Source organism: Colius striatus, chromosome 14, assembly GCF_028858725.1.
Source record: "Colius striatus isolate bColStr4 chromosome 14, bColStr4.1.hap1, whole genome shotgun sequence".
NCBI classification, from domain to species: domain Eukaryota; kingdom Metazoa; phylum Chordata; class Aves; order Coliiformes; family Coliidae; genus Colius; species Colius striatus.
The window spans coordinates 13,288,193-13,303,679 of NC_084772.1; the positions used below are offsets into that span (position 1 = coordinate 13,288,193).

Below are 15,487 nucleotides of genomic sequence, written 5' to 3' on the forward strand. Positions count from 1 at the left end.
TCCCTGCCTCACCATGAAGAATGACAAGATGATAGAGGCACTGTGGTATGCACCATGCCTTGGTCCAGCTGGGAAGAATGGAAGCCTGTCCCACAGAACAGGCTATGGAATACACAAATAAAGTAACATGCCAAAGAGAGGAAATATATACATGAAAGCTGCCAAGACTGTGATGTAATGTCTCTGATTAGCTACAGTCAGGTCTGTACCAGAAAAAATACTTGCCACAGAAACTGTGATGCACAGAGCATGTGCTCTGAGACACAGACAACCTCAGAGGGACTGCCTTGGCCCTGAAGAGATGTTTTCCTTGGTGCCTGCAGGTCTCTGCCAGTGCTGTGCTCAGCCTGTCCAGTCATGCAGGCTGCCCTGCTGCACCACACTGGGAAACAAAAGGTGAAAGTTCTGCAAGTTAAACACATTTTTGCAGGTACAGACGAATTGTCAAATTACTGAGATTCAGAAAAGGGGACGGAGGAGAAATGGGAAATGAGGATAGCTGAAGTGGTGAGCTGAGATGTGGATCCTCGTGTGGCTCAGGGGCTAAGAGCACCCTGGCAGCCAGTACTACGATTCCACATGGGTCAGCAGCTGTCCTGAGACCTGGCTAGCATGAACCTGGATAAGAAACAAGGGAAGATGTCTTAATCCAGCATCTCAGAGCTCTTGCTGCCTCTCAAGCCTGGAAAGAGTCCCTCTAAAGCCCCGATTGCTGGCCTGGAAACTCTGTCATCCTCTGTTTGACAGGTTCATTGCCTTCATCCAGGGCACCACAGAATCGATGCCTATGCTGTATCTGCTTTATCACATCAGCTTGCACTCAACCAAATCTCTTCACAAGCATAAAATCAGTGTTCACCATTCACAATAGACCTGTCCCTACATATAGAGATGCATTGTACATAAAACAGGATGTCTTTTCTGCTCGTAACATCTCTTTTTTAAAAATGACATGGTTTCAGCTGAACTGAGATACAATTTATTTCAGCTGACTTGGTAATTATTGAAGCATTCCATTTTAATTAAGATGATGGATAAGGAAATCTGCCATCAAATTGTTTATGGATTTTAGTCTTTGAAAAAAACCTTAACAATATATAACAGATACAGAGAAATAAAGAGAAATAGTATAAAATAATAATAATGCATTGTTAATTTTCTGTCACAGCTAATGTAAGGAAGTCTATAGATCAATATGACTTGACAGAGACAGGATGACAGACTCATTTCTCCAATGAGCTGTTTTCTTCTTATAAGGCAAAACCCCCACTGCATCTGTATGAGATCATCTAGAAAATTCCTCCTCTTGAAAAATACTATATTCTTTTTTGTTGCCTAGTTACATGCTGCTGTTACCTTAGAAGGCTGTAGATTCATCTGAATGATTCTGGTAGTGCTGATGTGCTTGAACAGAGGAGTAATGCAAATACATGATCCTTTCTTTGGTAATGGTTATGAAAGGGGTGAGTGTGAAATGAAAGAGCCTTTACTCTTTCAATTTTCAAGCAATTTACTGTATTCATCATATCCTTTTTGACATTAATTGTTAAATAAAGACCATTCCCCCCCACAGCCTTGGGTGCATGAGCAGGCAGCAAAATCACAGACTTGATGCTTTTGACGTGAGAGTCTGATGCCAAGGAAGCATTCGACTTGTTCCTGTTAATTACTGCTGTGAGTAAGTGTAGAGAATGGAAAAAAATGTCAAGGCCTGACTTTGATCCCATTTCCAAAACTGTAAGCAGGGAAAAATGCCATGAAAAGTGATCGGTTTGCTGAATTTCATTACCACCAGAGAATGGGATGATCACTGAGTCCTCCTTTGAATATAAGGAGCTTTGATGATTTGGAAAATTAAGGAAGTCCACTTAAAATGCCTAAGGCTCTCAAAGATTTGCATTGTCATGTGCCTATCAAAGAAACCTCTGACAGGGAATTCTGCCCTGATACTTGAAACATGCAGAGACTGAGAGCTGAGCAATAATTCTCTGGCACTTCCTCAGTGTGATCAGCAGCTCACCACGCTACTGCCTTTCCAAAGATTTCAGAACGCTGGTATTCACTAGATGTGGGGCTGCTGCTTGTGGGAGGAACAAGATTAACAAGGAAATAAAGTTATTTCTTATCTGCTTCTGTAACTGTAATTGGTTTTAGGATAACATGTTCTTGGTGTGCATTAAAATTTTGCAGTTTTACCTTTAGGACTGAGAGAATTTTAGCACTGAAGTTTTGATTCAGCTTTTTCTAGTTAGGGCTGTCTTTGAAATTAAGATCTGCCCTGTTCTTTCAGAAAACTACACTTCTCAAGTTCATTGTCTATAACGCTCTTTATGTAAGGTACACACTTCATACTATTCTGTTGCCCAAGTCCATGCTTGTGCTTGCTCTCTGTATTTTATCAAGAGCCTAGATTCTGATAATTTTATATTTTTTGAGAGAAAGAGGTAGATAATTAAGCATAGTATGATCATTATAATTACTATTACATCATTTCTCAAGAATAAAATCAGAAAGAGTGACGATAATAAAGTTTATTTTATTTTAGCATAATTATACAGTAAAAATTTTGAAGGTCTTCATCAGAATATCTTGTTGGGCAGCAGAAGCAGTGCAGACAACAAGACATTTAAAAGGAGCAGAGATGTCTATTACTGCTGTGATGAAAATGTGAAATTTGCCAAACTCAGCATATTCTACATAGACAAAATCTGAGTTCTGGAACAGATGATAACATCTCTCACATTCAAATTCCTACACACTTTACATGAATGATTCCATTACATCACTCACCACAGGAAAAAAAAACCCACGTAAATTCTGCACTGGGCTATAAAGAAGTGTAAAACCTTTCTAATCCAAATTTATAAGTCACTCCCGTGACTCTGAGGTTTTGCCCCTGTTTCAAGCTTTCATTTGCTGAAATGAAAGTGAAATGGAGTTTTCCCCACAAGAAAAGCAAGATCAGGCTTTATCAAGTAAAGCAACTCTGGTTCCCACCAGTCCCCATCAGGAGCCTTTTATAAGGTGTAGCAATTCTAAGCATTATAAATGCACATTCGGACACACAACTAAAGTTTTCTGTGTAAGTATAGATTAAAAAATCCTCATCTTTTTTCCTTATCTAGTACACAGAAGAGGGCAGCACAGTTAAAGTTTCACTTTATATTGACACAAACATTAGAAACTGTGTTTCTGTCTAATGTTCTTTTCCCAGTGACAGATCAATGCAACTCTGTGTGATGGAAGCGTCTTGGGCATTTCCTCAGAGGACCATAGGTCTGCTCCAACTTGTGGGGTTACACTGCAAGGAGACTTTTCCTTGTACACTTACCATATTCATGGAAACATCTACAATATGATGACTTCATCCAGATTTTCAGACCCCACATCCCTAGATCTTGTTTCCTTTGATATCTCTGTAGCATGTTGAAATGTAAGCAACGCTTTGCCATTGGCACAGTCTGCTGTACTCCCAGTACCCTCTCTTTAGTCTCTCGCTACAGAGAAGTTTTCCCTTAACGCCATGATTTCCTTCTGCAAGTTTCTGCACCTTTTCCTGAAGCATTATGTGGAAGATGCCTGCTAACAGGCAACTTTTGAAGACATGGTTCTGCAGGCATATGGAAGAAATGGCCTCTGCAGGTTCCCAAGGGCATCTTTAGGCTGTTTTCTACTCATATTCCTGGGTACTAAATCCTTAGTTCCTTGACAAAAGAGTTGTGGTAGATCCATGGAAATGTTACTCAATGCTCAGCTGACAGCATCAACAGATGCTAAGAATTCTCAGGATTAACAAATCACTGTCCACTGTGGAAGTTCATGAGCACATGGAGTTTAAATAATCTGTGTTTCTAGTCTATGGGCTTCTGGTCCCCTAATTTCTTAAAAGATGTATTAGAAAAGACACAGAGAAGGGTAAGTAAAGATCATGTTTACACAAGGAGTGACTTTAGGTTCCTCAGCCAGGAGAGATAATGACTTCAGAAAGCTGTAAAATCATTATATATATGATGAAGACATGAAGGAGATCTTATTCTCTGCTTCAAGATGCAGTAAATGGGGGTGGCCACAGAATATAAAAAACCTACATGGGTTAAACAGCAGTTAGAGAATATGCAGAAAAAATACAGCAAGGGCCTCTGAACAAAAGGAATACTTTTAGCCTGGCAGTTGTATGGGGGGAGTTTTAATTGTGTTTCTCATGTTCTTATTGTCCATTCTTGTCTTGATATCTGCTACTGACAGCTGCTGGAAACTGGCTCTAAGTTGAGTCTGACCCAATACAGCTCCTTTAATTTGTTATTGTAAACAGATTCATTCGTCTTGCCAAGAGCTATTGCTGGTAAACAATAAATCTTACATTGCAATTTGCTTCCTTACCACTATGTACTTCTTACTAAGACAGACAGACATTTACTTAGCTCACTCCTTAAACCAACTGTCTGCTGCTATCTGTAAATTCGGAAACTTTTTCATGGTATCAGACTTCTAGATATGTCTTGTAAAGGGCCTCTGAAATCCACACTAAGGAATATACATGCCACAGGAATTGTAACAGGATATTTAGCATTCCACTCATGGATGGATGATGTATGTCACGCACATTGGCCATGACAGGTTTAATACTGAAAAAGGGGAATTAGGGGTGATAAAACAAAATAATTATGGAAATGTCTTATGTCATCTTCTGATTTTACTTCAAACTTGAAATGCAATAGGAGCAAACAGCTGATCACACACAGTACGTGATAATGAGTCCTTTCCGTAGTATCCAAACTCTGACTCTTCCAGCAGAGTACACTGAGCAATTCAAGTAAACTTTAATCTGAAAAACTAAAAATCAGTGCAAATTTCGAGCTAGACTGAAACAGAGTGCTTTTCCCAAGTACATTCTAACAGGATAGTTTACTAATCTTGAGGCGCACTCTGTGAGAAAGAAATGGTGAAGCTGCACAGGCAAAAATGAAATTAGATATGACACTTGTGCAATTTCTCTCAGAGCAATGATTCACCTAGCTCAGATGGTCATGGGTTACCTAACAGTGGAAGTTTTTGAGCTTACTCAAAGCAGTGAGAAATTCAGAGCAGCAGGAAGACGAACCACATTTCCAGTTATTCTTACGCCAAGTTATTTTTTGCACTCTTTGGCAAGAGTTTTAGAAAGACTGGCCTTTGCTTTATGCTACAAACAATGGACTTAAAATATACCTATTTTATAACTTTCTACCTGGAAAACACAAGCAATAGTACATTCTTTTGCAATGTCTATCAGGGATCTTTAGAATTTCTCATCTGGGGCTGAGAGGAAGCATAGTAGTCATGACAGAAATCAACTTGTGATTAATTTTGTAGATATAATAATGGATTTGGTGAGGTTTCTGCTTGCACTTCCCCTTTGTCACTCCGTGTGAGCTTTCCAAGCTATGTTGATTGCTATAGACTCCAAAGCTGCTCTTTCTCATGTTACTGTTGCAGCTCCAATTAATGGCCACCACTATTCAATCAAAAATATTTGTCCTTAAACGCACAAATAATTATTAAAAACAGAATAGTTCCTTGGGTGAAGGGGTATGCTGCCCTCCCTTGGCAATGTCCAAATGCAGGTTCGGTGTGAATGCCACACTTATCAGGCTTTCCAACAAAGGAATTAGTCCTAAGGCTGACAGCTCCATCATTGCTACAGTTACTCATACAGTTCAAACCACAGCCTACTTTTATATACCTATATATACCTATACACCAGTTTTTACTGCAAGATAATGCAATATGCCATTGTTACATATGAAAAGATCTAATATGTATTTGTATACAACCCACAAGCTGAACTACTTAGCCCATATCTGATCAGCACACACTAGTATGTGATCTTATGTGTGACGGTGAGGAAAACTTGACACCACACTTGTACTATATCCTACTATTTGTGGGATAAAGAAAAAAATGTGGCTTAGTGAAGTTTCTGGATTGATTCACAAATGGGAGGCTACAGTGGCTTTGCCAGAATCCCAGGATAACCTGATAATTAGGATGTAGTTGTCTGGAGTCCCTGACACCAAAAATGACTCAGTGCTCGTGACCTCAGCCAAATTTGCTTGGTACTTTCAATAAGCCTAGATCATCACGCTGTGAGGATCTGGGTTAGACAGTAGCCCCTGGGCTGCAGCTCTGCTGCTGTTTGTGCAACACAGCCACTGCAGGTAATAGGCACCCAAATTGCTCAGGAGCCACTCGTGACTCAAGAGCCACAGATGGTACCACTGCTACCATGATAACCCTGACTCACTGCACGTGCTGGCTGGAACGGACTTTCACCCTCAACATTGACAGACTCCAGGTCTGGCCCCATGTAAAGTCCAACAAAATTATAAGATATCCAGTTTTCAATTCAATACACAAGGAATGCTGTATTAAGCTTACTAAAAATATCAAGTCTACAGCACGTGTCTGAAGCACTCATTTAATTAAAACAAACCCTAGACCAGTAGAAGCTAGAACAATAGAAGAGTAGAAAAGCAAGACATTCAAATCTATTTTAAATAGAAATAAATTACAGTTAATATATCTGCTAGAAGCACAGCCACAGAAATGGAAGGCAGGTGAGAAAAGCAGTGGCCTTAAAATCCTCCAAAGAAATGAGAAAATCAGCATTTCAAGCCTGTGGTCTCATACGAAATTAGCAGGTGCCTCAGTCATGTATACATGAGTATATAGCAATAACTCACATAGCACATAATTCTATTTGTTGTTAAGAAGCACATTATAAGTCTCAAGTGATCAACCTGAAGTATCTGTTAATTCCTTCCAACTTCACAAATAGCTGGACCTATTAAGATCACAGCTACATGATCCCCCTTTCTCTCCAGTCTCAGGCACAAATCCTGCAGCAGATGGGAACAGACCTAACTGCCTTGGCACAGCATTCCTCTCTGCAGCTGTACTCATCTCTACAGGAAAAACTGAAGCCCTGGGGACTCAGTCCGAGGTCATCTCACTTTCTGTTAAAGGACAACTCACAGAACCCAGTGCTAGATCCTAAGTAGTATCTTGTAACCATGGTGGTGTTCCATAACCATTAATTCATTTGTTATACCTGGGTGCTGGCACAAAATAAGTATTTGCCACAGAGTCCTGAATTTTTCTATATGATTTCTATAGGATATTACTTTCTTTTAAGTCATTTTTCCTGCTGAAATGCTGTTTTCTCCAAGTTTTTATTTAGCACCTCTACATATGCCTTTCCTACTTTTTTTGGTTTGTAAGAGTTTTTACCTTGCATATGCATCATTAAAATATTACCTGTAATTCTCATCAGCAAATGACTGGGAAAAGATCTGGCTTCTCTAAGTCCTGACAGTGAAAGTCCCATTTTTAGTTTGGTTCCAGTCAGCAGTGCTATATGTGGCACAAAAGCGGCACTGTATCTTTGGTTCTGATGCTTCTCAGATTTCTTTCTCACAGAAAAGAATTAAAAATACCCCCCTACTTTATATGTCAACTTCTAAAGTTTGACCCTGACAGACAGTAAATGCATGCAGGAAAGCCTGATCCAAAAGACTTAAAAACTCTCTCAGAATATTTTCAAGTGAGAATTTCAAGCAGAAATATTCAAATTTCCAGAAAGTTAATTGAAGACAAACTGGAAGAGTATTTACACAATTAACTGTACATAATAACAGATTAATCAAGATGGTTTGGCAGATTCCAGTTTATTCAAGTTAAGTAACCACAGTGTATTTCAAATGCTAACCATAATTTATTTCAATATTATTTAAAATGCTAATCAGAGGTTTATCATTCAGTTCAGTCAACTGAAACACACACTTCATTTCACCACCAAACTTTGACTATTTAAACTGACAAGGCTATTTTGGTTGCTATTTTGTGAGACAGGCAGAGAGAACTTGCTGCAAGCACTTGGTGATCTTTAACTGCCACATTAACACTTCAAAACATAGTTATCGGGGTGAAGGGGCCAAAACCACCCTAAGAGCATGGACTGGAGAATTATAATTGCCTCCTGAAAATAACAATATATTCATTTTCTTAACTTCATAGGAAAAAATATCCACTCCCTGTGGTCAGACCCTTCAAAGTATTTTTCATTATTATCTTTGTTGCAGTTAAATAGCCTGAGAAGATTAATGTTATAAGAAAAAAGCTGTTTCTGAGCTGGTATGCTATATTTTACCCACTGTGCAGCCCCACAGCCCAATCCCACCGATTCTTTTATTTCCCCTTCTCTGTTCCCTACATCTATAACTTAATTTCCATAACCTCCCTATCTCTTGCCTTCTTTAGCCGTGTCTCTGCAGCTGATTCCCAAACCCTTAAACTTTCACGGATCTGATGGCAACTGTCCCAATACAGTCACAGGGATTTTCCCGTACTGGTCAGGCTGTAATCTTTCAGGAGCAGGAGCCAGAGCTATTTTGGCTGTAAAACGTCTAACACGTTTCGGTTGCTAGGTAAACAATAAACTGTACACACGATGCTTGGGTGAGCCATTCAGAATACAAGTATAGTTATCTGGTTAGTCCTTTCTTCACCCGATCACACGGTAATGACTGTGACACTCATGCGATAAGACTTCCACTGTCTCACTTTGCTGCTCAGGTGAAATCAAGAACAGAATTTGACCTTTATGTTTTATATTGGCCTCTTAAACTGTTAACACTGCTCATGGACACAGTGGCAAGCTTATTGTGTACATGCAACACGTACTACGGGTACTTTTCCCATAACTCACTCCTGAACAGTAATACAAATACTACAAATATTTTTCCTAATACTACTGTAGACACCAGGGCTGTAGCTAAACTCCTGGACAATGACATAGAGCCTAACAAGCCAAGGAAAACTATCCGCATACAAGACGCGCTCTCTCCCGCAGGGCTGCGAGTGGAAACAAGTAACATAACAGCAAATGGGGCGGGCTGGAGCCAGGCCGAGGGACAGGCTCACCGGGGCACGGTCTGAGCGCATAGCCCGCTCCGCGTCCCCCTCGCCTCGCCACGGCGCTCGCCCTGCCCGGCCGTGCCGCGGCCCCAGCAGCAGCTCCGCGCCGCCGGGATGGGAGCCTCGCCGCCGAGCCTCGCCCAGCCGTGCGGTGCCGTGGGCGGACGGCGCTGCCCACGGCCGTGCTGACAGGGCGCCGCGCGGCGCGCGTCACGGTGGGGAGGGCCGGGCTGGCGGAGCCATAAATAGGGGCGACGATCGCGGTGGCGGCAGCACTCGCTGAGGGAGCTCCCGCAGTGGCACAGGCAGATAGCGGCGGGGAATCCCTTATTGCTTCCCTCCCTCCTTCCATCCCCGGAGTGCTCCGAGGTAAGCGCTGCTCCGCGGGCGGCACGGCGCGGCATAGCACGGCGCGGCATAGCACGGCACGGCGGCGCTCGGCCGGGGCTTGCGCGCTGCAGGGGCGGCGGGTGCTGACAGCTTTTCTGTCTCCTCCGGCTGCAGCTCGGTACTCCCATGACTCTGAACCGTGGTGACAAGCTGCGCTGCCTGGACAAGCGGCGCGGCAGCATGCCCTTCTCCGCGCACCAGCACCTGCACCGGCGCAGCATGCCCGTGGACGAGAGGGACCTGCGGGCTGCCCTGCCGCAGGGCGAGCTCTCCAGCCTGGTGCGCTGCACTTCGTACAGCCCCGGCGAGGAGCATCGGGAGAGCTGGACCTCCGACTCCTCTGACTCCGTCATCTCCTCGGGCAGCGATTCCGACAGCAACCTCTACAAGGTGATCCTGTTGGGCGAGCACGGCGTCGGCAAGACCAGCCTGGCGCGCATCTTCGGCGGCGTGGAGGACTGCGCGGACGCGGAAGAGGCCGGTGAGGGCGCGGGGCACCCATGCAGCACCCGGCAGGGATCGGGGTGGGACCCTCAGTCTCGGGGACCCGCCGCTGGCAGCGGCAGAGCACGGCCGCACCTCCCCGGCCACCCCTCGCCCTGCGGCCACCCCCCACCAGGCTGCCGGCGGAGATGGAGAATAACTTCTCTTTTTTTCCTGACTTTTTTCCCGTAGGAAATACATATGACAGGTCAATTATAGTTGACGGAGAAGAAGCGTCTCTCGTGGTGTTTGATATATGGGAGCAGGTACTTATGGATTTATTTTCTCTTTATGGCTTGGTCAGTGGTCTACTCTTTAAAAAGGTAGAAATGGAACATTATGTCTGCCCCTTTCTTCCAGCAGATCAGTAACATTTAAAAAGTGACATTAAAAAAAAAAAAAGTAATTCATGCAGCCTTTGTTCTCTCCTGCAGTTAATTGCTTGTAGACAGGCAGGCAACTTAGAATCCTGAATGGGGCTGGAGCGTGAATCCTTTTAATTCTTTGAATAAGCAGCATCTTACATGAGCAGCCCAGGGAATTAGTGTAAAATTAAAGATTCACAATATGAGCAGTGCAGACCTGACATATTTCTGGAAACATGAACATTTTGTTTTGTAATGTATTTGAAATAAGATTTTTTTTTTTTTTAATGGGAGTTTGGCTTATTTTTACTTACTGTTCCTTATAAAGCTAAGGAAAAGAAGGTGTTTACAGTAGATAAATCACTAATCAGTGTGAAATAGATTTTTCAATGCAATAAATGCATTTCTTGCCTTCTGTTTTAGGGTGACAGTCAATGGCTTCAGAACCACTGTATGAAAATGGGAGATGCCTACATTATTGTATATTCAGTGACAGACAAAGTTAGTTTTGAAAAGGCCTCTGAGCTAAGAATCCAGCTAAGAAGAGCAAGGCAAACAGAAGACATTCCTATTATTCTTGTGGGCAATAAAAGTGATCTGGTGAGGTCCCGGGAAGTCTCAGTGGATGGTAAGAGACACTATTTGCTTGTATAGTAATGTCTAAATTAGTAGCAAAGGCTATGGAGGATCATGGTCAATAGATATGGTCTGTGTTTGGTGTAGAAAAATGTATAATTTGAAGCACATTAGAGAAACAAAACCAAGTGGCTCATGCTGAGAGACCTGGTACCACAGAAAACAGTGGAGATGGTGGTGTGGCAAGATTTGTGTCTGTGCAGAGCCAATGCTCTGAAATACACTACAAGAGAAAAAAAAACATTGAAGCTGCAGCTTTAGCATACTGTTTTGTGTAGGATTCATTTTTGGTCAGTATTAACTGAAAGGGTTTAATTGTATGTTTGTGTGCAGCAGCACTTGCTAGTCTGGAAGGTCTGATAGCTCGAGCTATGCTTTTTAAGACAGGAGTGTCATGTCATAGAACCCAGGGAACCTTTGAAAAGGGTGATCCCATATAGTGTGTACAATCCTCTTGAAGTGACTCCATCACATTTGAGTTGAGCTGATGAGACCAGGTTTACACCACTTAAAGTCTTTTTGTGTATGTTCTCCAGCTGTGATCAGTGAGAATTCTACTCAGCTAGTTCTAGCTAGCATTTCAGTAGTGAGAGCACAGCAACCACTGCCAACACTACAGTACTGATTTCACTTAAACGTTGGTGGGTTTTGGTTGGTTTGGTTTGGGTTTCTTTTGTCACTGGGAAGAATCTTCTGAAATATTGGTGTTTTGATGATGATGAACCATTTTTTGCTGGAGTTCATTAGGAGCTCACTTTTTTCAGGCTGGTAGCAGTGCATGGTTTTGTCCTAGTCATGATATCAGTACTGACCTCAGGTTTACAACTTTGCCACAAACTGAACATGGAAATTTGCAAATGATTCAGAGTTAAGGACTTGCATCTGGAACATCAAGCATCTTGCATTTTGGATGCAGTCCTAGGCAAATCCAATGGTGTACAACTTGACCTCTAGTATTCTGTTCAATGACTTGACTTTGTGGACTGTATCAGCTTCATTTGCCGCCAGCGTGAAAAGCTTTCACTTGTAACATCAAGGCAAAGGAGCATAATTGCTCAATGTCTTCCAGAACAAATAAACTCTATTTTTTTCTGTACCTTGTGCTGCTTGCTGTCAAATAACATGCATGCATCCAAGTCCTTCTGTAGCAGCTTTAGCTCTTAAACAACATTGGGACAGTCTGCCTACAGCACTGTTGTTGCCATATACTTAGTACTATGGGTCAAATGAGATTTCTGACCATAGCAAGACAAACCCAAGAACAGACAGGAGGCAAAACCATGACTTTGACTTTCCTACTATGTAGTAAAGCTCTTTTGAGGCACTGAAGGCACCTTCCTTACTTTTTAAAGACTATTTTTGTCTTGTTTTTCTACCAGTAAACAAAGAAAATGAATTTTTCCACTCATCTCCCTTTTTCTCTTTCCATGTAGAGGGACGGGCATGTGCTGTTGTGTTTGACTGCAAATTCATTGAGACCTCAGCTGCTCTTCATCATAACGTCAAGGACCTGTTTGAAGGTATTGTTCGGCAAATTAGACTCCGCAAGGACAGTAAAGAAGACAATGCGAGGAGAATGGCCAACACAAAAAGAAGAGAAAGCATAGGCAAAAAGGCAAAGCGATTCCTTGGGAGAATTGTGGCAAAGAACAATAAGAAGATGGCTTTCAAAGCAAAATCCAAGTCTTGCCATGACTTATCAGTGCTTTAGAAGCTTTCAGCAAGGCAAGATGTTGCACATGACTGATGAACAAGCATTTTAGTCCTATGAGAACTGTATAAGATGATCCTCATGGTGATAACAAGACTGACTTATCAATTGAGACTCTCGTTAATGCCTTAAGGTGCACAAGCAAGTCTGGAAGTTTCTCTAGAATGTCTGCTTCATTGATAAATGGGTTAAGTTTCAATCTGTGCAAGTAAATGAACTAACTTTAGTGGCTTGACATGTCCACATTTTCCACTGTGTACATATGTTATATATCCTCTTGTCCTGTGGATACCAGAGACACAAAGAAAGGATGATAAGGATCACCATAGACTTGTCTTGTTTGCAGAGCAAAACTTACAATTGTACGCAGGCTCGTACACTCTTTTTAGTATAAAACAAGTAATGATAAATCTTTTTAAACTTAACTGTGGGGAGGAGGGAGTAGAACCACATTAGAATGGGAGAAAACAGATTATATATATATATATATTAGTTAAATACAGAACAGATACCATTTTATGAAGTTAATTTGCACTTCCATTAACTGTTATTCAATTAATTTGTTACTTGTTTACATGCAGATTTTATAATAAAGTATTATTTCCTGTTATAATAAACGGAGCTTTTCTCATTCTATGGATAAAGAACGAGAGCAGTATTTTTATACTGAGCTTTTTTTCACTGTACGATGTTATACACAAACTATGCAGATTTACAGGTGAAAGTTCTGGAACAAGATGAAAAGGGTATGTCCTGTGTCCTCTTCTTTAATACACATTTTCTTTAAGAAGCAAATCCTGCTTCTGAGAACAGCCTACTTCAACAGCTCATATAGTGGAAAGAGGTGCCTTGACCCTTCATATTGTTTATCTTCAACCCACTTCTTGTCTGCTCTGACAGGAACAAGCTTCTACATAATGCCTTTAGTTAGACAGATATCTTGTCTACACTGGTAAAATTAAAGCCTGTAATGTTCTACTTTAAATCCTCTCCAAGCTTGAAGGTTTTGTGTGACAGCCAATAAGCAAATGCAGGCATTTTGGGTTTGTTTTGATTTTTCCTTTCTTGGAGCAGTATAATCTTCTAATTACTCACAAACTCTTCCAGTGGTTTCAAGAAGTTCAAACCAGGCTGGCAAGGCTGTTTCAGAGAGTGGTAGGTTTCAGTTTTGCATGGTGACCTTCGTCACAACTTTTCATATTCATTTTACTGTACTATCATGAATATGCTTCCATGATTTTTCCCTATCTGCTATTCATGAAGTTGAAAAGCATCACGTCTTAGTAAAAAACTGGGACTTACTGCATTTGCTTTATAAATTCCTCTTCATAAGAGACATTCTCTTTAGTCCATTAACTCACTTCTCTAAACCAGTAAACCATATCCTCTTCTCTCTCTTCCTATTATCCCATCCTGAGCCCATTTCTTTAGATTGTTCCAATCTCTTCAGAGAGATTGTTCTGCTTGTCCAAGTTTTTTTAGGGGCTGACCCTTCCCATCCCACAGGCAAATGGCATCAGCTGTTATACCTTCCATTGAGTTTCTCTGGGCGAGAACAAACAACTCTCCATGGAGTTAGCCCAGTGCCTCAGAGGCCCATAAGTACTGGGTTAAACTGCATCTGATATGTGTAGGTAATGCTCTGTATAATTAGCATCTCCTCCCAATGTGCTGTTGATGGACCTAACTGATTAGTCGCACAGTTTAGCATATGTTGTTGGTAACAAGTCACATTTCTTATGTAAAGAGGTGGTTACTTTGTCCTGAGTGAAGTCTGAAGTGAATTATTCTCTCCTGCTGCCAATACTCACATTTACCTGATGATACATTGAAATTGGATTTGTCTTTTTTTTTTTTCCCACTCCTCTTGCTTCCTGGGAAATTTATCACTATCTCACACATGAATCTCACCACTGTTAAAGAGTACGGAACCAGGCATCTGTTTACATTGGAACTTTTAACAATTAACACCAATGCACTTGCTGTAGTCCTGAAAACTCTACAGTAAGGGTCTCCAAGTTCACATGCATCAGTTTGGCACATATATACCTATTCATGCACATGCTGAAGTTAATGACAAAACTACATGGTGTTCCTTGTATATTTGCAAAGCTGCTGTCTTCGATTGTCCTGTGCTTTCAAGAATGACTAGGAGAGGACTGACATGTTTGATTGACTTGTGATATTTATTCTGTCCATAATTGATACAAGCAACAGGATGCAAACCCAGAGTTCAAGACACATCACTTCACAAAGTGCAAAATGTTACAGATGGGTCACTCTTAATGCTGCAACCTAACTGCAGCTGCAAAGCTTCTTCAAGGTCATGGTTAACAGCTGTGCTTTTTGCACATCGCACAAATCAGACGTTTTACTGTTTTTGTGAATTCAAAGGTTAAATTTGGACAACTCTTAAGCCTAAAATATTTCTGAGGTGCTTGAGGTTCACTTAAACTGCAGAAAATAATCTGTATTTTTAAATTATGTCATATAGGACACTGTGAGACAATAAATCATGCATCATTCTAAAGAAACCTGGTCTAATATAAAATATATTCTATCAGTTAATATTGTAACAATATTTATTGAAATCCTCATTATACCAATTTTTCCAATCATTTGTTTGTACTGGGATTAGCATAATTCAGCCATGGTTTGTGAAAAGAGGGAGGGTTTGTTATTGCAGCTCTGACAATAACCTGCTCTATTATCAAGTTCCTATTCTGTGTTATAGAAGTATTACCATGAATACTGAGATCGTGTAGCTTCTGGTAGATGTTCTAATTTCTTGGATGTCATTTAGTGGAATTTCCAAGCAGACTTTTTGGAAGTACATGTGGCAACACCAGCTAGAAATCAGTAACCAGTATCTAACTGACAAATACCTCTAAAAATCAAGCTTTTATAAAAGGTTATTAGTATCTTCAAACATATGAAAGTTATCAGT

At 41.2% G+C, this 15,487-nt stretch overlaps 1 protein-coding gene across 1 annotated transcript; it reads left to right on the forward strand.

Annotated features, from left to right (window-relative positions):
• The first annotated feature begins 9,242 nt into the window (after nucleotides 1-9,242).
• Nucleotides 9,243-12,540, forward strand: RRAD (RRAD, Ras related glycolysis inhibitor and calcium channel regulator). The gene is made up of 5 exons (XM_062007612.1): nucleotides 9,243-9,324; nucleotides 9,460-9,826; nucleotides 10,021-10,094; nucleotides 10,617-10,821; nucleotides 12,263-12,540. Exons 2-5 carry the CDS (start codon nucleotides 9,472-9,474, stop codon nucleotides 12,538-12,540), a joined length of 912 nt encoding a protein of 303 aa, XP_061863596.1. The 5' UTR covers nucleotides 9,243-9,324; nucleotides 9,460-9,471.
• Nucleotides 12,541-15,487: the final 2,947 nt, after the last annotated feature.